Source organism: Gekko japonicus, unplaced genomic scaffold (genome assembly GCF_001447785.1).
Source record: "Gekko japonicus isolate JY-2015 unplaced genomic scaffold, Gekko_japonicus_V1.1 scaffold428, whole genome shotgun sequence".
Taxonomy (NCBI): Eukaryota; Metazoa; Chordata; class Lepidosauria; order Squamata; family Gekkonidae; genus Gekko; species Gekko japonicus.
The window spans coordinates 1,120,225-1,144,495 of record NW_015165842.1 but is presented as its reverse complement, the minus strand read 5'-3'; the positions used below and the strand labels follow the sequence as shown (position 1 = coordinate 1,144,495).

At 40.7% G+C, this 24,271-nt stretch overlaps 1 protein-coding gene across 1 annotated transcript in view; it reads left to right on the top strand.

Moving 5' to 3' along the window:
- The first annotated feature begins 445 nt into the window (after positions 1-445).
- The window catches only part of CTNNA1 (catenin alpha 1), an 80,270-nt gene continuing 56,444 nt past the window's right edge, over positions 446-24,271 (top strand). The window contains 7 exon segments of the mRNA XM_015411021.1: positions 446-550; positions 1,402-1,597; positions 4,596-4,762; positions 5,523-5,642; positions 7,657-7,902; positions 7,904-7,945; positions 13,213-13,416. Of these exon segments, the coding sequence (XP_015266507.1) occupies positions 446-550; positions 1,402-1,597; positions 4,596-4,762; positions 5,523-5,642; positions 7,657-7,902; positions 7,904-7,945; positions 13,213-13,416 (1,080 nt within the window).

Below are 24,271 nucleotides of genomic sequence, written 5' to 3'. Positions count from 1 at the left end.
TTCTAGGTTTTTGACAAAGTGCCACTCATTGCTTGAGTGCTACTGTGTGGTTACAGTTATATAACTTGAAGGAGTGAGCTATCACTTCAGGGTCCATCCTGCTGCTCAAGCATGACTTTCAAGCAACTAATCTCCCATTGATCAATGTATGCATTCAACTGTGTAGATTTGCTCCTCTCTAACTTTGCTGCTCCCCAGAGTCACCTGATTGCTCTTTGATGTATATAAGGGGAAACTATTTTTTGCTTCTATTACTCTTGCAGGGGGGGGGGGAACAGTAATTGGCCTTACCCTTTCAGTCAGAGCTTGCAAACCCCCTGCATACCCTTTTGGGACAGTAAGCCTTGTGGAACTGAGACTTGTCTGAATCAACAGGCTTGATTGTACTACATGGAGAGCTGTGACAGTGCAAGTGAAATAACCAGATACTTCTGTCTTCTCAGAGATGACTACCATTAACACAGGAAACGTTAACTTCAAGTGGGATCCCAAAAGCCTCGAGATAAGAACGCTGGCAGTGGAGAGATTGTTAGAACCTCTTGTTACACAGGTAAAAAAACCCCTACCTTTTTATTTAAAGTTTTGGCTCCACAGTGTCTCATTGGGAGACTAATGGTTTTACTTGCATTTGTATCATTGGTCAGTAGTAGGATCTGCATTGTGCTTATCAAAGGTGTAATATAAGCTGTTAGGTAGTACAAAGGGTTCTTTAATTGTAGATCAGCAGGTTGAAAAGGCGTATCAAGCAATTAGTATGCACTTCTGCTCATGGAATACGTGAAGTATAAATGGAAGACTTTTCATGAGAAATTACTGGGATGCTGGATCAGGAAAGAGCTAGGGAAGGAATACAAGAAATTACTTCTGAGCATTTTTTAAAAAAGAAGCATGAAAGTAGGGAAGAATACTATGTTAGAAAGCGAGTGCAGGAACAGAGCAAAGAGGCAGGGTTGTGTAAGTAGATTACAACAAGTAGAACAAAGGGCATAAGAACTGGATAGCAAAAGGGAGAACTGAAATGAAGGTACAAGAGTGAGAAATGAAAATAAGATTTGCATAGTATACAATTAGTTGTACAGTACAGCCAAGTCCCCTATCTCCTGCTCCAGGAAGATAAGGCTGCTCATTGGCACTTGCTTATCCAGCCGTGTCAGTGGGTGATGTGAAGGTTCCATTGTCTCAACACTTGCTTTCAAACTTTATGGACTGAATAATTGGCAAATGAAAAACTCTAGTTTCTTATGAAACCTAAAGCTCTAAGGATGCATTGAATGGTCACACTTTTTCAATCGGTTTCTAAAACTGTCTAAGCTCTGAATTACGAAAGTTGCTGATATAGATGTTTAGTCAGGAACTTTTCCTATACATGTGTGAATTTTATTTTTATTTTTTCCCCTCTAGGTTACAACACTCGTCAATACTAGTAACAAGGGTCCTTCCAACAAAAAAAGGGGCCGTTCTAAAAAGGCACATGTTTTAGCTGCATCAGTTGAGCAAGCCACAGAGAACTTCTTGGAGAAAGGAGATAAAATTGCAAAAGAGAGCCAGTTTCTTAAAGAAGAGTTGGTGGCTGCTGTGGAAGATGTCCGCAAACAAGGTGTATATTATGATCTAATAGCGTATATTAAGTATGTTATGCTCTAATGTTATGTGTAGTATGATGTATGTATCTTATGGACTAATATTATGTATAATATGACCTAATTATGTATATCACGACCATAATATTATGACCTAAATGCTATGCTGGGGATTATTAGGAAGGGAATTGAAAACAAATCAACCAGTATCATAATGCCCCTGTATAAATCAATGGTGTTGCCTCATTTGTAATACTGTGTACAGTTCTGGTCACTGTCCCTCAAAGATAGTATAGCATTGGAAAAAGTGCAGAAAAGGGCAAATAAAATGATTAAGGGGATGAAACATCTTTCTCTATGAAGAAAGGTTAAAGAGCGCTTAGGGCTCTTTAGCTTGGAGAAACGACAACTGAGGGGTGTCATGATACAGGTTTACAAAATGATGCATGGGATAGAGAAGGTAGAGAAAGAAGTACTTCTTTCCCTTTCTCACAGAACTTGTGGGCATGCAATGAAATTAATGAGCAGTAGGTTTAGAACAGATAAAAGGAAGTACTTCTTCACCCAAAGAGTAATTAACATGTGCAATTCACTGCTGTAAGAAGTGGTGGCAGCCACAAGCATAGACAGCTTCAAGGGGGGATTAGATAAACATATGGAGCCAGAGGTCCAATAGTGGCTATTAGCTGCACGGTATAGATGGAACAGTCTGTCTGGGGTAGTGATGTTCTGTATTTTTGGTGCTTGGGGGGCAACAGTGGGAAGGCTTCTGGAGTTCTGGCCCCACTGGTGTACCTTCTGATGGCACCTGGGTTTTGGCCACTGTGTGACACAGAGTGGACCATTGGCCTGATCCAACATGGCTTCTCTTATGTTCTTATCACCTGTGGAAATCTGAGTCTGATTTAAAAACAAAAAACAAAAAAACACTGTTGCCTTTTTAAATGTACAGTTTTATCCTGCTTTCCTCCAAGGAGGTCAGAATGGTAAAGACGGCAATTTCTGCCACATACCCTCCCTCCAATCCTTTGTATCTTCACAACAATTTGGTGAGGTTAGGCTGAAATAAAAAACATAGGCCCAAGGTCACCCACTGAGTCTTATGCAATGTAATAATTGAACTCTACTCAAAATATTTATTTTAAAAATGTTAACAGTGACCTTTCAGAAGTCAGTTTATAAACATGAAAAATTGTAAAACATGAATTCACTGATTTCAGAAGTCTTTAATTAGATACTGGGCAAGTTTATAGTCCTTTGGCTCAGAACAGTTGCTTTAGAAGCTGGAGAAACCATCTTTAAAATGAGATGAGCTTCCTACCTGCCCAATTGTTTTCTGGGGCTCTGAGCCAGAAGAATACCATTTTTTTTAATCCTGCCTTTATTTATTTGCACTGTTGGGGAATGGTGTGGTGACAGTGAGAAGTAACCAAAAGTGAAGAGAAAGCTCATAGATTCCTCCTCCAGTCTTTATTCCTTCACTCTCTCTATGCATTCTGGGAAGTATAGTGCCCAAAGGACCTCATAGTTAATATGTGTTTTGGTCATAATTCCCAACACCCTCTCCCCCCGCCAGAGCACAGAATGAGATAGAAGAACTGCATTTTCCCTTTTCTGCCATAACCACATCATTTCTCAGCAGCACAGCAGGTGAATTGGGCTGGTGTGGAAGAAGGCAGGCAGAATTTGTGGGAGGGACCTAGAACCCCATAGTATTCCATACATACCATAGTCCATCCAGGGATGTTCTTTCTGTGAGCTTGGATTCCTATTTGGATAAAATCAACTTTTGGACTGCTTATCCACAAATAGCTCTACTTAGGCTGGAATCTGAGAGAAGCCTGCCCATCTCTTTATTTGGAAAAAATGTCTTTCATTCTAGAAAGTAGAAAGTCCAGTAGGTATCTTTTTCATATTTACATAGGATTGGACTAAATCTTACATGGTGTGCGTTTTCAGGCAATACAAATATTTACATAACGATCTCAGAGGAAATATTTATGACAGTTAAAGGACTCAATTTGGGTATGATACAATTGAATGTTATTACTACTAAGCTTGGTTATACCAGTGATTGTAATGGGAATTAGTTTAATAACTTGAATCCCTAAAGCAGAAGTGAACAGTTGTTATGAAATGGGAAGAATACTAAATATGACAGTCCTATCTAGTCCTGTGTTTTTAAAGGTCTCAGAGGCCTGATTCACACATGCAGGGAAATAAGGTGGTAATGAGGTGGCAGAGCCCTGAAGTGATAAAATGGAGTGGAATGTACTTGTTTAGTCTGAGGGAGGTGGATTTTAGCTTTGAGTATTCTTTCACGTAAAAGCCATTCAAATTCTGGTATCTGATGAAGGGATTATTGTCTCTTGAAACCTGGCGCGCTGGGAATATTGTTGATCTTTAAGGTGCTACTGGACTCGAATCTAGCTGTTCCATCCAAATGGAAAACTTGTAGGGTAGGGAGGGAGCTTCTGTCTCCTCTCTTAGGTTGCTCTTCTGATTTTTGAGGGGCTCATCCTAGTATAGGCCATTTGACCACCTAAAGACTCTGCCATTTCGTTTTCTTGAATGTGTGAACCAGGCGCCCTTAATTTTCTAATGTTAAGCAGTCTTTCCTAATGAAGATAGATCCAGGGGGCAGCCGTGTTCATGTGAAGCAGTAGAACAAAGTTTGCGTTGAGTGGCACCTTCGAAAGCAATGAAGTTTTGTGCAAGGTGTGAGCTTTCGTGTGCATGCACACTTCCTCAGATTAGTGAAAAGTATCTGAGGAGCACACAAAAGTGCATACCTTGAATAAAACTTTGTTGGTCTTAAAGGTGCCACTGGACTCAGACATCATTCTAATGTTTTCTAATGTTGGTTAATATTTACTACAAATGTACTGATCAAAGTTGATTTCATTATTGGTACTAGTATACTGCTAACAGAAACATAAACTTGATTTTTCTTTTCAAGTTCTCGTAATGAATGTGTCCAGTAACCACTTCTTTGCTAATTTGGTGTGTGCATAGGAGACTTAATGAAGAGTGCCTCAGGAGAATTTGCTGATGACCCATGTTCATCTGTGAAACGAGGGAACATGGTGAGAGCAGCCCGTGCCCTCTTGTCAGCAGTTACCCGGCTGCTTATTTTGGCTGACATGGCTGATGTGTACAAGCTACTCGTTCAGCTAAAAGTTGTAAGTAGAAGCTCCATTTTTAATTTCTCGTTTATGATGCTCTTTTGGGGTATATTATAGGAGGAATCCAGGATTTTGAAGTGGGCTGGGGCTGCTGCCTTCATTCCCTGCTTGTGGGCTTCCTAGAAGCATCAGCCTACTGTTGATATGGGATGCCTTGGTCTGATCGGACAGGACTGTTGCATTCCTTGGAGAGATGTCGCCGTCTTTAACGGCTGTCAGGCTTCACAAAAGAAAATCAAAGCGAGCTTTTGCTCCTCAGTCACATTTATTCTGTAATTTGAACTTGATGCATTAACCATCTTACTAAATAATGCGTCAAATTCTGTAGGAAACGGAGAAGATTTTTGTAGGCTTCCCTTTCCCATGGCAGACCCTCAAGAACCACAGACGTCCTGATATGTGACTTGGAGCCAGTTCCGGCTGATTCCCCTTTCTGGTTTGGTCCCCCATGCCACAGCCTAGATTGTCTTCTTGGTCCCACAAGTATTTTTCAGGAGTGTATGTAAGGAATGACAGTGGGCTTTTTATGAACTTCCTCCACTCTTTAGGTTGCAGCCCAGTGTCTCATTCTGTATGCCTTAAAAGGCTTGCTGAAATCTGTGCAGTTTGCAATCAGTACTTTCCACCAAACTAACATGCCTCTGGGGAGAGGGTGATAACAGTTCATTGTACTGCTTGAACACTTTCCCAGAATCTTTATTAAACTGTAATACCTCCCCATTTTGTACATAGTTTAAAATTTGTCTTAATTTTCTAGGTAGAAGAAGGCATCCTGAAACTCAGAAACGCTGGTACTGAACAGGATTTAGGAATACAGTACAAAGCCCTTAAACCAGAGGTGGATAAACTTAATATAATGGCAGGCAAGAGACAGCAGGTATAGTACAGATTTTGCATCTTTTTCAAATGTTTGGACAGAATCCGTGTTGGCCAATATTATAAAATGGAAGCTATTGATATATCTGGCAATTTAGCATCATGTGATAAAGGCCATCTAAAATGTGGTCTATATGGATAGCACAAGTTAACTATAGAAAACATATGGATAAGCTGCCCATTAGTGAATAATAAGTCTGGGAATTATGGAGAACAGAAAAAATTATGTGTGCAGTGTTAACAAATATAATGTAAATCTATATTGAAAATTAAAGCTTAACATTAAAGAAATTATAAAATTTAAACATTTTTGCACTTGATGATTAATGTGCTTTCAGTCCACCTTACAAGTAGTTTTTATTGTGTTAAACGGCAGAATCCACTTAGAAATTATTGCTAAAGTGGATTATTCAGCGTGTGTGCTTCTGTGAGAGGAATAATGCAACAAAGTATATAGGTTTGGGGGCAGCTTGCCAAGTAGTGGGTTGATTCCTTGTTACTGTTACCAGTGGAGTGATTTCTGAGGTTTTCAGTGGTTATATGGAACAGAAGGATTGAGAAATTGTTGCAATTAGTGGATGGCTTAACGGCTTTCACTAGCTTTTAGCTTAGAACAGGTGACTTGAAGGCCTGAGACATAAGCCCTGTACATATGACCCTTTCATGCATTGACTGAACATGTGGAGGGAGAAAGTGTGCACAGTGTGCTGGTCCTGCCTCCACATGATCTCCAGGTTATGAGCATTGCATCTGTGTGCAGAGGCAGTGTTCATGTGAACTCTCCTTCCCCCACGATTGGCAGCACTGGGAATACAGTGTCCCCATCACAGGGAAGACGCATTCGTGTGAACACTATCTGTGCACATAGACGCTATTCTCACAAGCCAGCAGAGGCCAGAGTGGGCCCAGCATGTTTCTGCCAGCTCTCCTTCTGCTCATTCAGTCAATACGAGGAGGGGTTTATGTGCAGAGCTATGGTGAACTGTAACTGGTTGAAGTTTGTGGTAGGGAGAATAAAAAGCTGCCCTCAGACTTACCGGAGTGATAATCATTACCTTGGATCCAGTAGTGTTGAAGCATAAACAGACATGGCGCAGTTCTGCTCGTGCAGGAGCAGTGTCTTCCTTCCAGGAATGCAAATGCGGATGCAGTAAGTTGGTTTAGCACAGGCAGGCACTGCAGTCCATCTTATATTTCCACTTGTGCAAGGGCTCTAATGCAAGCAGAAATTTTGTGCTGGGTAGTTTGCAACAAAAAGAGCTAAAAAGTCAGCTGAGGAAAAGCCGTCTGAAGGAAGAATTTGATCAGCACAGGAAAACAGTGGCTGGAGAAAGCAGAGCCTGAAATAAGCTGAGAAATATGCTCCATAGGGAATGATGGAACCTGAATGATTCCAGAATCCCTCCCCCAAAAAAACCTGAATTCCAAAATGGTATCAGGCGCCCCTGAGTACCAGTTTTTATGTCCTTCTCAAAATCCAAATCCAAAATTATTGATTTTCTTAAAGTGCACATCTCTAGAGCCAAATTCATGTTCTTCTCAACAGACGACTAAGCCTGTGCCACAACTGTGACTCCCTCCAGCATCAGTTTCCATAACTACTTCACTGAGTAGTCTAGTATGCTTGTTGCGGAGTCCTGTAGTATGTCAGTGTCAAGGACTAGGGAAAAATATAATCTGAAGGATATGTGAAAAAGTCATGGTATTGGAATTTAAGGCCATAAGAGGTGCATAAAGGAGCAGTTAGAGATATTGTTGCCTGATTGCCAGAAGCTCTTGGTGAAATTAATCAGGCTTCTGCTCATTTATTTTCTCTTTTGGTGTCCTGTGCTTTTGGTACTGAAAGCTGAGCATCCAGGACTCAACCTGGCTGCTTTCGGAGGCCATGTAGAACTTAGCACCTTCTGTTGAATACTAGACCTCTAAAAGTAGTGAAGTGCAGTGTTCAGCTGTGTGGGAGTCTGAACCTTTATTTCACTAGGCAAATCACTTTTGTTTGAATATATTCCCTGCAGGAATTAAAAGATATAGGTCATCGTGATCAGATGGCTGCAGCCAGAGGAATTCTCCAGAAAAACATTCCTATACTGTACACCGCTTCTCAAGCATGTCTGCAACATCCCGATGTAGCCGCTTACAAAGCCAACAGGGACTTGATCTATAAGCAATTGCAGCAGGCAGTTACAGGAATCTCTAATGCAGCCCAAGCAACAGCTTCTGAGGACTCGGTTCAGTCGCATGGTGGTAGGGGTTCAGCAGCACAGTGGTGGGGGAGAGTTGGCTTATGCACTTAACAACTTTGATGTAAGTACTGAATTTCACAAGGAAAATAAAATGTGCATAGTAAATATTTAAACCTTCTGAAGGGCAGCCGCCCTGACCTGGATAGTCCAGGCTAGGGTGGTCTTGGAAGCTAAGGAGGGTCGGCCGTGGCTAGTATTTGGACGGGGGATCTCCAAGGAATACCAGGGTTGTGATGTGGACGCAGGAATGTGAACTGCTTTTGACTGTCGCCTGCCTTGAAAACCCTATGGGGTCACTGTAAGTCAGCCACACCATAAGTTGACCACACAGAAGAAAGGGGGGGAGGGGCAGCTATAAATAGTATACCTAATGCAGGGTGGTTCAGACATCTGCAGATCACTTTGGAAATGTGTGAGCCAGCTCTTCATTTATGACGTCAAGATGTCTCTGGTTTTATTACAGGGCTTGCGTTTCCATTTTTAAAAGATATTTCTTGTAAGCACAAATTATTGAAATACAGATTAAAGCATCCCATCCTTAATTTTATAGATGGACAGAACTGCTCTTTTGCTAAAGGCAAGGCATGTCCCTTGTCTTGGGAGACGGCACTTGTTATATTCGTGGAAGTGTGTCAGATAGGGGGCCTGTACAAAGTATAGCACACAGTTTTTATTCTGAAAGGGCCTACAACCAAAGATTTCATGTACACCAGACAGTCTGCAAATAGCCTCTCTTGGCCCTCAATTCTGTGAGTGTGTTTTCCTCTCCTGTTGTTTTAACTCTGTGCTGCTTTCCCGTAGACCTCCGCTGCCTTCTAGAATTTCCTCAAAACTTCCAGATCTCTTTCAGTGCAGCTTCCAAAGTCCACTCTGTTTCCTGTTCTCAAGGTTTGCGATGGGTGCGCCTTTGTCAGATTGCATCATCAGATTCCCTGTCCATTTCCTGAGCCTGAAGAAAGCCGGTGTTCTTTCTGATACTAAGCCAGACTTCAGCACTTGGAAAACAATTAAAATTTCTTTCTGGCTTTTCCCCCCATACCTCATCCCCCCACCACAGAAGCTTAGGAGGGCAGAGGCTTGCATCCCTTCCCAGTGCAGTCATTCCTGCCAACAGCCCACAGTGGTGTGAGGTTTTCCTCCAGCATCACTCCCTGATAATTTCCTCCTCCCTCCTGTTTCTTGTGCTTTCAATCCTTCAGGCGTTTGCTGCCACCACCCATTCTTTCCAGAAATCAGTACTAGAATATTGCTGCCAGCCTACATGGTGCTTTAACAGAGTAACAGAAGGGAAGGAAAAGACAGGTTCCTACCTTGAGGCTGAACAAGTTCTTCTTTAATCTGCTGTTCAGTCCCATTACTTAACCCAGCCTTGGTCTCTTCACTTTCCATGCTGAATATTCTCTACTTACAGACTGCCTTCGTCTCTTTTTCCCCCTCCTCCTGCCACCCTTCCAACCCCCAAAATGTCAGGTAGGGGAACCAGGTGAATCTGCTAAACAAGGGAGTGTCATCTGAGTCATTTTGTAATCAACTATAATTTTTTTGAGTACATTAAGAACATGAAATGTAGTGTGCAACTCAAGCACAAATTGGTACTTCAGTAGATTTATGAAATGTGAAGGTATAAATGCTTTCATTTGTAGCTCCTTTTTAAGGTTTAGTAGCTCCCTCAGAATTGTAATAGTATTATTTCTTCTAAATTCTTGTTGTTTCCACTGGATCTGCCTTTTAAGTAATCTGTGATCTCTGTTAAACCACGTGTTTCAATTTGCCTCTGTGCTCTGATCCAGTAGAATATCTTTGACATATAGAGACTTGAATGATTCAAGAATCCTGGACAGGTTGGTCAGATTTATATTGGCTGAGTTGGATGAGGAAAAATAGCTAGCCAAGCTTTTAGAGGAAAGAGTTCATAATAGCACAAGCTGAGATGCTGGAGGTAGGTCTCCAGCACAGATGACAGCCTTTCATATTTTGAGAGCACGATAAACTTTGTGGTATGGCTAAATGCGGAGGGCCCAAACAGAAATAAATGGGCGGATGATCACCACCCTTATAATCGCTGACTTTCAATTGATTGAAATAGCAAACATATTTGACTGGAACAATAACATAGCCAATTACGCTTTCTCCCCTTGCCCCAACAAATGCCTTCATTTGAGTAGGAACAGTTCTGGATACAGCCAGCATTTGTCATGGAACTGCAGCTGGTGTGCTGTAGGATACCCAGATATATCACCTCATTCTTTGGAGGGATGGGCTTGGCTAGAAAAAAATACTTTGAAAATAGAGATCACCAGTGTTGTAGTAAATAAAATAGAAGGGTTTGTTTACCTGGGTTTAGAAACAGTATGCAGGCTTCAACATACGTCTGTTTCTACATGAGCATTTTAGAAGTAGCAATGAATTATGAAGTAGCAATGAATTTGGATGTTCAGTTAAATGCTAGCATCTTCAGTAGTACACCATAACTCTACAGTTACCTGGGAATAAATCCTGTTGAACTCTGGGGCTTACTTCTGGCTTATCATGTATAGAATTAGGCTACAGATACCACACTGGTAAAATTAGCTACCATAAATCCATATTCAGGTGGCAAATAATAAATCTTCAAATCGAAAGATCCACAGCTTTTGTTTATGAACTTCCATTCTGAGCTTCATGAGCTCTGTGGAAAGATTTTATGAACTTGGAACTCCATCTCGCACCTCCTGACTACTCTCCTGGAGAAATATCCATATTATAAATTTGAAGATTGGGCTTAAGAAAGTTGATTATTTAGTAATCCTGTTGAAGGCATCAGTGATGCTATGATTGCTAGCATATTGCGTTTGAATATTGGATCAAACATTTGCAGTGGTGTGGTATGGCTGTTAGTGCTTTAAACATTTCACTTTTGTCTGACTTAGAATATTTTACAAGATTTTTTTTCTCCCAAGTTTTTCAAGGGTTTATGGGATTTCAGAATGCTTCCTTAGAGCTCAGAGAGGCTGCCATGTAGCTGGAAATGTTACGCACACTCTTTGAGGGGGATGGGAGATGAATGAACTAAGCTCAACAAACCTTGTTGACAGCCCTGCTTGCTTCTTCTGGGGCAACTGCAGGGGGCTCTTGTCCCCATGTAAAGCATTTTCCCCAACCAATTTACTTTCCAATAGAGAAGCTACTTAATTTTCCTAGCATTCTGTTGGCAATTAGAATTATCGTGGATAATCTATGACATCATAACAAGTTTATCTCATTGCTAGAGCAGATTTGCTGTAGACAGGTAACTGCCTCTTGGCTTGTGCCCAAAGTAGTGAGAAGGAGAAGGCCATCAAATAGCTGAAATGCTGACATAAGATTATGAGTTCTGGCCCCAATTTCCCCCTCCTCTAATGAGATCTGTGTCATTTGTTCCTGTTTCCTGTAGTGCTCACTTCTGAAGCCTCTTTTTCCTCTTCCTTTCCTTCATACCTCCACCATTAAAATATCCTTGCATAAACTTATTTTTGAAAGGGTTAGGTTTTAGCTTGTTAAGAGAACTTCCTGGAAAACAGACTTATTATCCATTCTCTGAGGAGCTCAGGGCAACATGTGGCCCCTTCCTTCCATCTTATCCTGAGAACAGCACCATAGGTTAGGTTGACTGGTCCCAGACCAGCCAACAAACTCCATGGCAGAGCTCAGGTTTGAACATGGGTCCTCCCCATCTGTCATCCAGCATTCCAACCACACTGGCTGACCACTGTAAGTCTACTATAACTGTACTCATGTTGGCATGTCTGTTCCACAATCATTCCTGGTCTTGGTTTTTCTGTTTCGTATAGATGTCAGCCACTGTTCTGTATCCAGGGCTGTCAGTTTTTCCAAGCCTGGGTCAAGGAACTGGTATTGGTTCTGATCAGGCATATATGTAGGACTATCTTACAGTACATCATGAACCCTTCAAGTTCTACTGGAGAAGCCTTGACGTGGGTCATTTCCTCCTCCTGTAAGCTCTGGGCAGGGTTTCTCAGTGGCTCTGCATCTGTAGAGCAACCTCCCCAAGAAGACCAACTCTTCGCTTGATTTTACATGTGGCAATAAGGCCAGTATTCAGATTCCACCTTAGTACCCCATTTGCAATCATGTGAATGTGTCTGCCTGATGATTTACTATTATTACAACAGCACTGTGACTTTAGTGTAAATATCCTTGAGTATTTCATGTCAGAAAGAGTAATGAGTTTTATAAATAAACGAGATTAATACCCTGGGCTTGTTTCCCCTGAGACTTTGCACTTCAGAAGAACTCTCAAAATGCTTCCTTCCCTCCATGCATGCGTGTAAGCTGTGCTGGCTGCTAGGCATTTTGAATTGGCAGCACTAAAATGCTTGTTGGTTAACGCTTTGGAATGGAAATAGGCAAATAGCTTTGAGAAAAATTATATAATTGGCTGGTGATGCTGCAAAGGCTACTGACTTGGGCTGCTTCGGAGAGGCTGTTGGGTTGATTGGAGGGGCACGGATGTCTAGGGAGTGCTTTTGTAGGTAAAAAGGTCACCGGGGGTTTATCTTCCCCTTTCATATTTCCAATGAGGTCTCTCCTGTGTGAATTGGCAAACTAGCTGAGGAGGGGACAGCAGAAATTTGTTGGCTTGAATGAAGGTGTGTAAACTGTTGAAACAGTTGCAAAGGCTTTACTGGACAATGTTTGTAATGGACTGTGACTGTTAGTGTGAATGTAATACATACATATGCGTGTGAGGCTATGTGGTACCAGCTACCTTCTGGAAACTTATTGTTCAGCAGCCTCTCTAAAAGGAAGTCAGGTACAGCCACATTTTTAAATAAACCTGTACAATTAACAAGAAACATTCCTGCATTAACAAACCATAGCTCTCATGGCTGGAACCAGTCTTTTCAAGGAGCCAGATTAAATTTTTAAAAAGAAGGGGAATCACTGACACAGCTTTAATTTGATATGAACTGTGCTGATGCATACTCATTCAAAACTCTGATATGCCTGAAATAACTGAGTTTGTGATATAACGTTCTGAATATGGGGTTCTAGAACCCTCTAGATTTGGAATCTCTTCTTTGACTAAAATGCAAAACGTCTAAATAACTAAAATGCAAACATCTGTCTACTCAGATTCTGTTATTGTGATGAACCTTCTCTGGATTAATTAAATGCAACTGAATAATTTTGAGTACAGTTTGATGTAAATATTGCCAGTGTTGTGTTTGTCAAAGCATGGCTGTTTGAACTGTTAACGTTTCCTGGCAATTCTAAGATAACGTTCATTACACTGGTCCAGAGTAACGAGTCACTTATTGAGAGTTGAAAATGCTTTCTTTTTACCAGAAACAAATTATTGTGGATCCTTTGAACTTCAGTGAGGAGCGTTTTAGGCCTTCCCTGGAAGAGCGCCTGGAGAGCATCATTAGCGGTGCAGCCCTGATGGCTGATTCATCTTGCACACGTGATGACCGACGGGAGCGCATAGTTGCAGAGTGTAATGCTGTGCGACAAGCCTTGCAAGATCTCCTTTCAGAATACATGGGAAATGTGAGTAACCAAAGTGTGTGTGCGTGTTTTTTAAGTTAAGTTTTAATGTGCGCGTCTGTGGGGTTTCAAGAGAAGCAGTTAAATGGTATGGCTTGAGTTTAAATACAGAATCCCTACAAATACAATTGAAACAAGTGGAACATCATGATAATTGTGGGGGAGGGATCCCTGCCCCCTCTTAGCAGTAGCTCCCCCCCACACCATTACTGGTAACCACGGCAGGTGTCCCCATCACCTCCACTGCCTGTATCTCCAGCTCCTCCCCCATCCCTTACAGTGCCACCTGGCATGCCTCATCTCTGGACCCACCCACCCCCGGCTTCATTCCTGGCAAGCACAGTGTGGCTCCCAGCCTTTGGGGGGGGTGATTTTAAACCCCCCATTGTATTTTTTTTTAAAGTTTTTAGATTTTTCTGTCAACCTGGGGAGTCCCCCAGGTTTGCAGAACTATCTGTTTTGGCGAAGGGTGGCCCTGATTCACAGATTTAGATACCTGCAGATGGGGACCATACTTAAGAAATAGATATATAGCTAGTGAATTAATCCAGCAGCATCTTGTGCTTCCTTTTGGCTGTGTTAATTAAAAACACACACCCTAATATCTAACTTACTGTAGACCACTTGACTTAAGGGTGTGGGTGTGTCAATGGGTAGAATGGATTTTTATACTAAAAATGTATCTGGGTGACTTTATTTTGTTGCCTCAGTTGCCCTTAAATTTAGAAGAGTTCTATCCAGATCTTCTTCACTGCAGCCTGGGGTCATGAGTGCTGTTCTCGTTTAAGTTTAGTTATAGCATTTCCCTTCTCATCAGTCTTTCATTTTCTTCTCAGCAAAGCCTGCTGCTTTAAGGTTCATTTGGCTTGCTTTCCAAACCTTTACCGTCAATCTAAACTTTGAAGCCCATGTTTTATATTAGATGTGGCCAAACTTGATAACAGTAGTTGGGATAGAGAGAAACAGAGAAAAGAAATCAATGTGTGAACAATCCTTGTCATGCAAGAGTTTTTATTATGCAACCTAAATTGACTTATTTTCTCTTGAAAAATTGCATTTAGTTTCATAACTGCCTGTCAGCTAATGTCTACTGTAGAAACTCTGCTCTCTGTACCACCATCTTCAGAGGTAAAGTGGGTGGCAGCCAGCAGGAGTGCCTTCTGTGTGATGGCACCTGACTTCAGCTCCTTCCCTACATCAGTTTGATTGGTGCCAAGCTTAAGCTTACCCTAGATGAACTCTCCCCACCATTTTCTCTTGAGTTGTCCCCACCCAGCACCACTATTAATTACTAGCTGCTGTTTTGTTCCTTGCCTTGTTTTACTGTATATTCTCTCATCTGCTTTGTTGATTTCAAATACTGTTTTATTATGTTTATTTTATTTATTTATTGTTTGATTTATATCCTGCCTTCCCTGCCAGGCAGGCTCAGGGCGGCTTACAAAATATATATAAATAATAATACCTTCTGATTTATTGATCGCTCAATCCGGCAGAGCTGCTGTTAAACAGTGTGCTGCCTGTTACTCAATTATACTAATTGTTTTCCATTTTATTGATATGTTTCATAAGCTTTCTTGGGAATTTTTCAGAGTTGTACAGATTTTATTTATTTATTTAACCTTCGACTTCTATCCCGCTCACCCCCTAGGGTATGTATGTATGTATATTAAATAAAGTAATTGCTAGGTTCTTCTCAGCAGTGTTAATATTTTGTGGCATTTTTCACCGTATATTTTTGCGATAGTTCCATCAAAGTTTATGGAAGTGCTGTTGTTGGGTCGAACAACTGCAGCCTCGACAATGGAAAGTTTAAATCATGTGTAAAGATGCCTTCCACATTTTCTCGTTGTGTAACTGCTGTTCTGTATGACGTAGGGGATTGGAAATTGCTCTTAAGTGCAATGAGAGTCTAGTAGTGGAATGTCAACAGTATATATAGTACCGTGACCGTCTTGTAATATGAAGAAGCTATCTCGTGTCTCTGAAAGACAAGAAAACATTCTGCCTGAAAACCAGTTGAATTAAGCAGCTACGTGTCAGCATTCTTGGGAGACTAGAATAGCTGAAATATTTTATGGGAAGTTTGTCCTTTTTTCAAAAATAAAGTGTCCTGATGAACAATAAGCATCCAATATAAAAACCCACAAGTGGGTGGGAAGACCATGTTTGAAATAAAATCTGAGTGCTTTTAGCTTCAAAAAGGTGTCTAACAGGGAGGGGAGAACTAATGTCTGCAAGACCAGTGGTCCTTGTGGATTGGGACCGAACTGTAGGCACACAACAGGAAGAGTGGGAGCCAGATTCATGACATGACTAGTGTCAAGGCTATAACCATGGGCAACAGATCAAGAGAGCAGGGAGCTAAAGCCATGCTCCACGAGATGTGCCATACTGAGGAATAAATCAGGAGACAGAGCCTTGGAAGAATTCCCTGCAACCACTGAGTGACGTTGCCTCACCATCATGATATTTCAGCATGCAAAGAGGCAAGAGAGGCATGGCTTGTCCTCCATGCACACACTAACAGCAAGCCCTTCTAAAAGGTAGCAAAACAAAGTGGTATTTTAGGGGTCATGCAATCCAGAGAATTGGACTCCATGATCCACCAAAGGGTCCCAGCCCAAACTTTTCAAACTTTTCTTGCTTCTCTACTATTGTTTTAAGAGAAAGGAGAGGGGAACTTAAAATATTTCATAAACGAATGTATTAGAAGAAATGGCTACTGTTATGACAAACTGGGTCTTATGACCAGGGGAAGGGGGGGGGAGATTTCTCCCTGTTCCTGAAGAGGGTAAGAAAGTGCAGGAAGCCTAAGGGAGTGCAGAACAATGGGCGTAAGTGTGGATGATGACTGTGCCACTGCTGTGGTTGACTTTGTTGCTGTTTACAGTATGGGAAGGAAGAGTTGCTAAATGGTTGATCAGATGGTGATGCAGCCCCCAAGAGAGCAGTTGGCTCCAAAAGATTGTGTTGCTTTTTGCACCTGGCGATCTGCAGTTGGTCTGTGCCATGTTTATTTCCTCCCAAAGAAAGTGTTGGTAGTAAAGTGGCTGTCTGGAGCATTTGTCTAGGAACGTTCTGCACTAGGAACTCAAGCAGCAGTTCAGCATCTTCCTTTTCATCGTGCGGGAATTAAGTAAGGGATGCTATCCATGATGTGTGGGAAAAGGCATCAGAAGTCGTAAGAATAAAACAGTTGCCCATTGTGAGAGGTAGTTCATGGCTGTGTTGGAATGGTCAGTGGCAGGAGATCAAAGGAAGAAGGGAAAAGACTACAAGTTATAAATGCGTGAGGGAAATGGAGGAAGAGGGTGGAAACATGAAGATGATGAGTATGAGGATCACCAAATCAGTATAAGTACTGTGCCTCTGGGATATACCAACAGTAAAAAGCCTTGTACTTGCACTCCCACAGTCCTGTAAGGCAGCAGAAAAGAGCAGTAGTCCAGTAGTACCTTCTTCAGGGTGTGAGCTTTTGTACTCTCTTTTTTTTTTTTTTGGATATTCTTTTTTTCACAAAAGCTCCTACCCTGGACTCTTGCTCTTTTTCTACCACTACAGGCAAACACAGTGACTCTTGCTCTTTTTCTACCACTACAGACAAACACAGCCACCTGTCTTGATCTATCTCTTGTAAGGCAGGTACATATTATTCTTAAGGTAGGGAAACTGAGATTTAGAGTTGTGCTGTGCCCCATAGTATCTTCAAGGTAAAGTTCAACTGAACCTACGTATCCCAAATGCAGCATTCTTATGTCTATAGCTCCTTAATGCTAGCAGGTATGGAAGAGCACAGAAGCAAGGTTGGCATGTAAGCCATCACTAAGTTTTAATGAAAAGAAAAGGTGAAGCTAATGGTATTCCAACCCTGAATATGAAGGCTGGCAAGAAGTTTTGTATTCCTGCTCTTAGCCTCAGGAGCTTGATAATCAACCCAGTTACTCCATTTGATCAGCATGTTGGATATTTGCATGCAGTAGAGATTTTAGTTTAAAGGTCAGAAATGCAGGTTAACATGTCTCACTTCCACATATTTATAAATTGTTTAATGTAATGAAGATCCAGGGGAGGGGTAGACGTTGCGTTAACATTCCTTTTCTACTGGATCCATAGCATAAATTGTACTTCGTCCTTTTTCAGCAGTTTTTACCACTGAGAGTTTACTTGAATCACATCATGAGAGCAGGGGCACCATATAGTCTCACGCTTTTAAGAACTGATGGCATACTTTTAAAACCAGAGTCCTAAATCACGGCTTCCTCCATGAGGAATTAAACTTTGCCTTATTGGAGGTATGAGAAAGAATGCACAGTTTGAAAACATCAGAAATGTCGATATAACTCATTAACACATTCTAGACTTTTCCGTTGAGCCACTCTTCATGTTGCCCTGAGACAGTGTGTAAATTTACAGTGTGACATTTAAAAAATGTGTTCCAATATACCTGTATCTTGTGCTAAAATAAAATGAGTATAACCACATCTGTAGGAAAATCAGCTGAATATAATAATCCAGTGGTTTTTGAGCAGCTGGGCACCTGACAATGCATGTCATAACCCCCACCTTTTGCCACTGCTGCCTACATGCATATTCCCTCTGCTTTACAGTCCTTTCATCGTTGCCTGACTCATAGCCTTGCCAGATTAAAAGCTTACCTGCCAGCTTATATCTGTGTCACGGAACAGCTTGAGGAGGATGTTTGGAAGGCTTACTTGCCCAGAAGGAATTGTTGCTCATGATTGGCTCGTAGCAAATTGTAATGCTGCATGAATGTAAGAGGTAAAAAGTCTTCCCTTAAAAAGAAAATGGAAGTCTTCCTCAAATGAAAAAGGAGCACTCATTCCTTGGCAGTTAATGCAGTTAGAGAACCAACTTAAGGAGAAAATTGCTGAGATAGAAATAAATAATAAGCAGAAGGGCAAGGAGGCCTGTTAGATAACCCTTGTTGAAGAGATACTGAAAGAAAACAGTTGAAATAGCACTTGTTGGTTGGGGATGCTTTGATAAACAACATCAGGTAGAGGTGATGGCAAACGATGAAACTTTAGAAGCAAAATTCTAAAAGGAACAAATCAACTTCTAGTTGGAAGGAAATGTGGCATAAAAATGCTTTAAATAAAATAATACATAAAATGTATTTTAACTGAAGTATTGCTTAGCTTCTTATTGAAAGGCCGTGAGGCAGGCCACTAGGAATCCGTTTTAAAACTGGATTGTAGGGAGGTGGAGAGCTCCAGGAAATTATTGAGTTGTCTAATTGCAATCTTGGGTAAAGGGGTAGAAAACACTACTAACACTAGAGTTGTCAAATGCACTGTTATAGATGTTGCTGAGGAAGAACCAGCAGGCTTTCAGAGAAGTCCAAGCACAATTTCATTCTCAAGTACATAAAGGCAATTGTTAAACTGGTTTTCAAAATGCTTTCACCACAGTTTCTCACCAAAGGTGGTGCTTCATCTCACCAAAGGAAGTTGGCATTCATAGTGTAAGAGAGTAGACACTATTATGGGACAATAACTAAACACGAAGTGCAGATTCCTTGGAAGAGCCTAGTTAGCCAAAATAAGTCTTGCAGTGCCTTGAAGGTAAATTCATTTTGGCATAATCTTTAGTAAGCCAGAGCCCTCTTTGTCAGATGGTTGGGGGTTAGGAGAAGAGGTTATTACAAAGAGCTCAGAATCCCTGGTTTCCAGGACCTAGGTATGCTGCATTGCAGAGTACAAATTAATGAGATCTAGTCAAGAGTAAATGGCTCTCAGTAGGTAGGGACCACTCCCAGCTGTTGATGAATTGGTGAAGTAGGATGAACCTGAATAGTGTACATAAACCTGAAAGAAGGCTTATTAGAAATGGAGATGCTCAGAAAACAGTGGGAAAGCACTTCAGCTTCTGTGAACAATAACATACTTAAAGGTTGCAGTACTTAAGCAGAACAATTTTTAAAAGGGAGGCTCTAGCAAGAAGCTGCTGTTAGTATCAAATTACCATATGAATCCCATCAGACTTGGACTCAGTAGTGGCTTATGGGTAACTCCCAAATAATTCTGCCTTTCAGATTTAAGGTGCTGCAAGACTATTATTTAGGAAGTTCAGTTTAGAAGTAAATGGCTAGTTGTTAAATGGTGGAGAATAAAAATGGTCTCCACAAAGAATCTTTAGAAAGGGGAACCCACAGTTCCTCATGGGGGAAGAGAAATCCTGTTATTCTTCCCTTGGCCCTGCATTATGGTATGTAGCTGGCCGAGTGAACTCCAGTCTTCAGGCTATGCTTTCAGCCCCAAACTACTGCTCTAGAGACTTTTGTGCCCCCTAACTGTTGGCATGTTTCCAATTTACCAGTCTGTCCATTGACTTGTCTCTTCTCTCCCCCCACCCTGACCAGTCCCTACCTTTTTTTTTTTTTGTATGGCATCTTGAGTTGTTAAGCAACCCAAGATATCAGCCAGGTTTTTGTATAACGTCACTGGGTACTGAGGCCAAGGGGATATTAACCTTCCTCAGTTTTTTCGTGTATCCCAGCCCTGGGTGGCCTCATTGTGCGGATTGTTATATCTGCATGGTAGGGCCACCCTTGGGAATTGGGTATTTTAAAAAGAGTCACCGGAACAAAAAGTCCCCTCCCTGCCCCATGGAGCTTACAGTCTATAGTTGGTAGTAGTTCACTATAAATATGAAACACTGCAAACACTGACATCACAGGAACTGGCTTCTTTTAAAGGCTCTTCACAGAAATTCTGTATTCACAATGATTCCTGAGGCAGTCTTGAACTATTGTATTAATATTTTCCCTATCACTATAAGCCAGGATCTGTATGGCCTGTACAGCTGTTTCTAGAGCCTGGCCAGTGATTAATGGATAACTTGTTTACCTTTTGGTCTCCTGTAATGAGTCTTGGGTGAATAAAATTTTCAGGTATTCATATGTCTCACCCAAAAAAAACCACAACCCCCCTCACACAATAAAATCACATTCAAGAAAATGGTGCAAGGTTTCCATAACAAAGCATAATACCTATCTTAAAATACCAGCTGGTAAATCACTAGCAAATTCATGTTAGATGTTGTGTGAATGTGGCACAATTTTTTTACTTGTCAAGCATCTGATACTACCCAGAGGTATTTGTGTTAATTCCCTATCTAAAATGATTTTGTCAAACACTCAGACATTTGTAATCAGCGCTGAGTTTAACAATGGAATGGCCAGACTCCAAAAGGCTGTTCTAGGCATGATCATGTCCCATAAAATTGACTTACTTTGCATGTCAGACCAGATCATAGTCAATTTCAAAAATAATTTGCCATGTAACATTTGGACCATGGGAAGCATTGTCGAGAGACCCAGATCTCTCTTGGATGAAGAAGAGCTGGCTTCCAAGCAAGGTTGATTGCTAGTTAAATCGTAAATTTTTTACATGGGTAGGGAAGGTTTATTGTAGAATTGCTATCATGTGGTGGTGCTTCATTTCATAGTGCTTATGCTTAGTTTAGAACAGCAGTACAGAACTGTGTATTAAACTCCTTGAGAAATGAGTATCCTCGGAACGTGACTGTAATAAGCTTGGATCTTTTTAATCCATTGAAACCCCATGGAAGTGCTGTCTTGAAGCATATGTTAAGGGGGCAGTGTTCCCAAAACATCAATTTCTTGTACTCTCTAGCTTTCTTTCTTTTCCTCCATCCAGAAAATAAGAAAACCTAGGGCTCCACAAATGCTCATTGTCTCACCAGTTCATAGCCCAGTAGATGCTGATGCTCAGTGCACTTCTAATATAGAAGCAAGTTAACCTGCAATGCAGATGTGGTCTAGGGTTTGTCCTTAGTGTTGGACTAATGACATGCACTCAATAAAATTTCAGTTTCTAGGACCTAAATCCTGCTGTGGTAGGCTAATACATATTCTGACTCTAAGAAGGTCTTAACCATTATATGAGATCACTGATCTCCCCCTAAATGGGGCTTACTAGATCAACAGGCTTTAACTTCTTCAGAAATCTATTCCAGGAGTATGTTCTGCCTATAACAACTTTTTTCCTTGTATGTTTGAAAATAATAGCACATATGCAGCAGCACCCCAAAGCTAAATAGTTATCACTTTCATTCTTCCATATTTAGGCCTTCTCAAGAGTTTCAGGGGATGCAGAAAAGGGGGGGGGGGCTTTACCTAGTTGTACATGTGAAGAGCTGCCTCCAAGTGACTAGGCAATCCAGTTGTGCTTTCTCTTTCCTTACAAGAAAGAAAATTTTTGATTCCAATAGGACCTGCTGTTTGCCCAGCTAAAAAATTCAGCTAGGCTCATTATAAATTTTTGGTGAATGGGAGAATATTATTAGCACTATGCTGTGTTCCTGGTAGTAGGGGTCTGGAGTTGGGAAACAGGACTGGGTGGGTGGGTCTGGGGAATAAGAGATTATTAAGACTGCAGTGAGGAGGGAAAGTTTTGGATACTATGGTAGGTTCTGGGCATTAATTCTGAAAAGATGCTGTCAAGAAAAAAAATAATCCTATAGTACAGAGTTCATTCTGTGCTCAGTAGTCTAGTGTGGTTAAAGCATATAAAACAACTGAAATTTCATTTATACATTTAGAGTTTGGAAGACATTTGAAAGTAAAGCAGAAGATTCTGCCCCAATACTTTTTAGAGTATTGGGGAGACAGTGGGGGAAAGGAGCCTTAAGAGGATAGTTATAGCAAATATGTGACTAGTATCAGCATATTTGTCTTGAGTGGAGATGTATGGTATGCACATCAGGTTTCCTTTTCTGTCTGAACTATAAGAGGCTACCCCTAAAGTCCCACCTGATTTTAGGACCAGCTTTCTTAACAGTGTGGGGAGCTGCATTCAGAAAGCTGTTCCAGCTTCAGTTACTTGAGTTACAAGTTTAGGCTTTGTTTCAGGTTTATACTTTATAATGATGTTATATTACTTGCTTTTTTCTGTCAGGTAGTTATGATTGGGAATTCAGTGTGAACAGGTGATACAAATACAACATAGCTTAATTTGCCACCATTCCAAATGGGTACACAAGGTTTTTGTTTGCCCTCCTGGGTGTGTCTCATATTTTCCTGTAAAATCAAGCAGTCTCTTTACCAATCATCACAATCATGTAATTGTAATATAATTAGAATCATGTAACTGAGCAATGTTTCCGCATATAGACGTATTCAGAAGTTGAAATCCTGAAACTGTTCAGGGTGCGACTGGTCATACATTTTGTTAGGAAATGGGTTATCTTGGAGTCCAATTTTTTAAAAAAATATATAGCTAAAGAAAACGTTGTATGCCATGATGGCCAAATGGAGTAACACACATGCTTCAACTGCGTATATTCTAGAAGATCATTGATAAAGGTAGGACCTAGTGCCTAGTAGAGAGGCTGTTGGCTGTGAAAGAGATAAGAGCACAATCCATCCTATAACAGAAGTATTTGTACCTAGTCCACAAGAGATTGTCAAGAAATCTCCTAGGCAACTGGAGTCCTTTTTAGTAGTCCAAGCCAGGCAACCCACTCTTTTGTGGTAATAACTAATTTATGCCTTGCATTTTGAAAAGCTAATCAGAAAAGCCCAGCATTCGTAAGTTGAATTAGCATATTGGTCATGGAAAAAATTAGTGGTCATGCAAGGAATATCTCCTACTTTTCAAAGGCTGGTCTTAAAATTAAAAAAAAACATTTAATCATTTGTAAGGGCTTTTGAAGGTGAGTGGGTAGCTGTTGGTAGAGTAGAAAGCAGTGAATGTTTTGCTGGCTAGATGACACATGTATGTTGGGATGACATTTTTTTGCAGCAATGGATTGTGATTTAAATTATGACTGAAATCAAAGTTTTCCATTACTTAGACACTTCACGAATAAAAGTACATACTAATTTTTGTTACAGCCTTAAATTGTTGTATTAAAATAGTCTCTTAAAATAGTCTCTTCATACAACATTAAAGGTATATTAAGCTTTCTTAAATCTACTATTTACTATTTTCGGAAAGTGGTCCTCCTTTGTCATAGAACTGCCTTGTTCCATTCCTCGAAAGCAGATAATCTAAACCAGTAACAAGTGATATCAGCAGTATTTGGTGATACCGTTTGCCATGAGATGGGAAGTAAATGTCCACTTCATTAAATACTTATAAAGTACTGACCCAACTGCAGAGATTAGGTAGTTCTTAAGCATAAAACAGGAGTAAGAAGTCACCAAGTGAATTAGTGCGTTATATGAATAGTGATTTGCTAGTTTCTGGCCCAATGTATCAAATGGTAATATAAATGCATGGAACCATTGTGTTATACAAAGTCAGTGTTTTCTAAGCAGACTTTTCATAAAAGGGTCATAATTTTAAGTTTTTAGTTGTAAGGAATTGTTTACATTCAGTTCACATTTTAAGCCAAGTTATTTTAAAGAGAGAAAATTATAGCTAGAATCTTCACAAGTCAGGTTTTTTTAAAAAAAACAACAACAACAACACTCCTGGGGGGGGAAATCATCCATCCCTTGTTGCTGGCTGTTTCCCAAAAGTGTACTGTAATCTTAAAGAGGAAGCTAATCTCACACTCACTATAGCAATCAAGGCCAGCATAGGTCAGGTTCATCACAATGGCTGTTGTCTGTCTTTCTGCTGAAATTTGTAACCACATGAATTCTGTAAAAATCCCTCTGTTTAACAACAAAATGTCAAATATATTTTCCTACAAGTTGGAAAGAAATACACCATCTTCACTGGATTCCATAAAGCTTCTTACTACTTGATTTTGTGGTGTTCCTGAGTTAAAGACATTAAGCTATAGTCCTAAATATGCTTATTTTCTAAAGAAAAGCCTCACCGAATTGTTCATGTACTCCCTGAGTGCAGGCTACAATTAA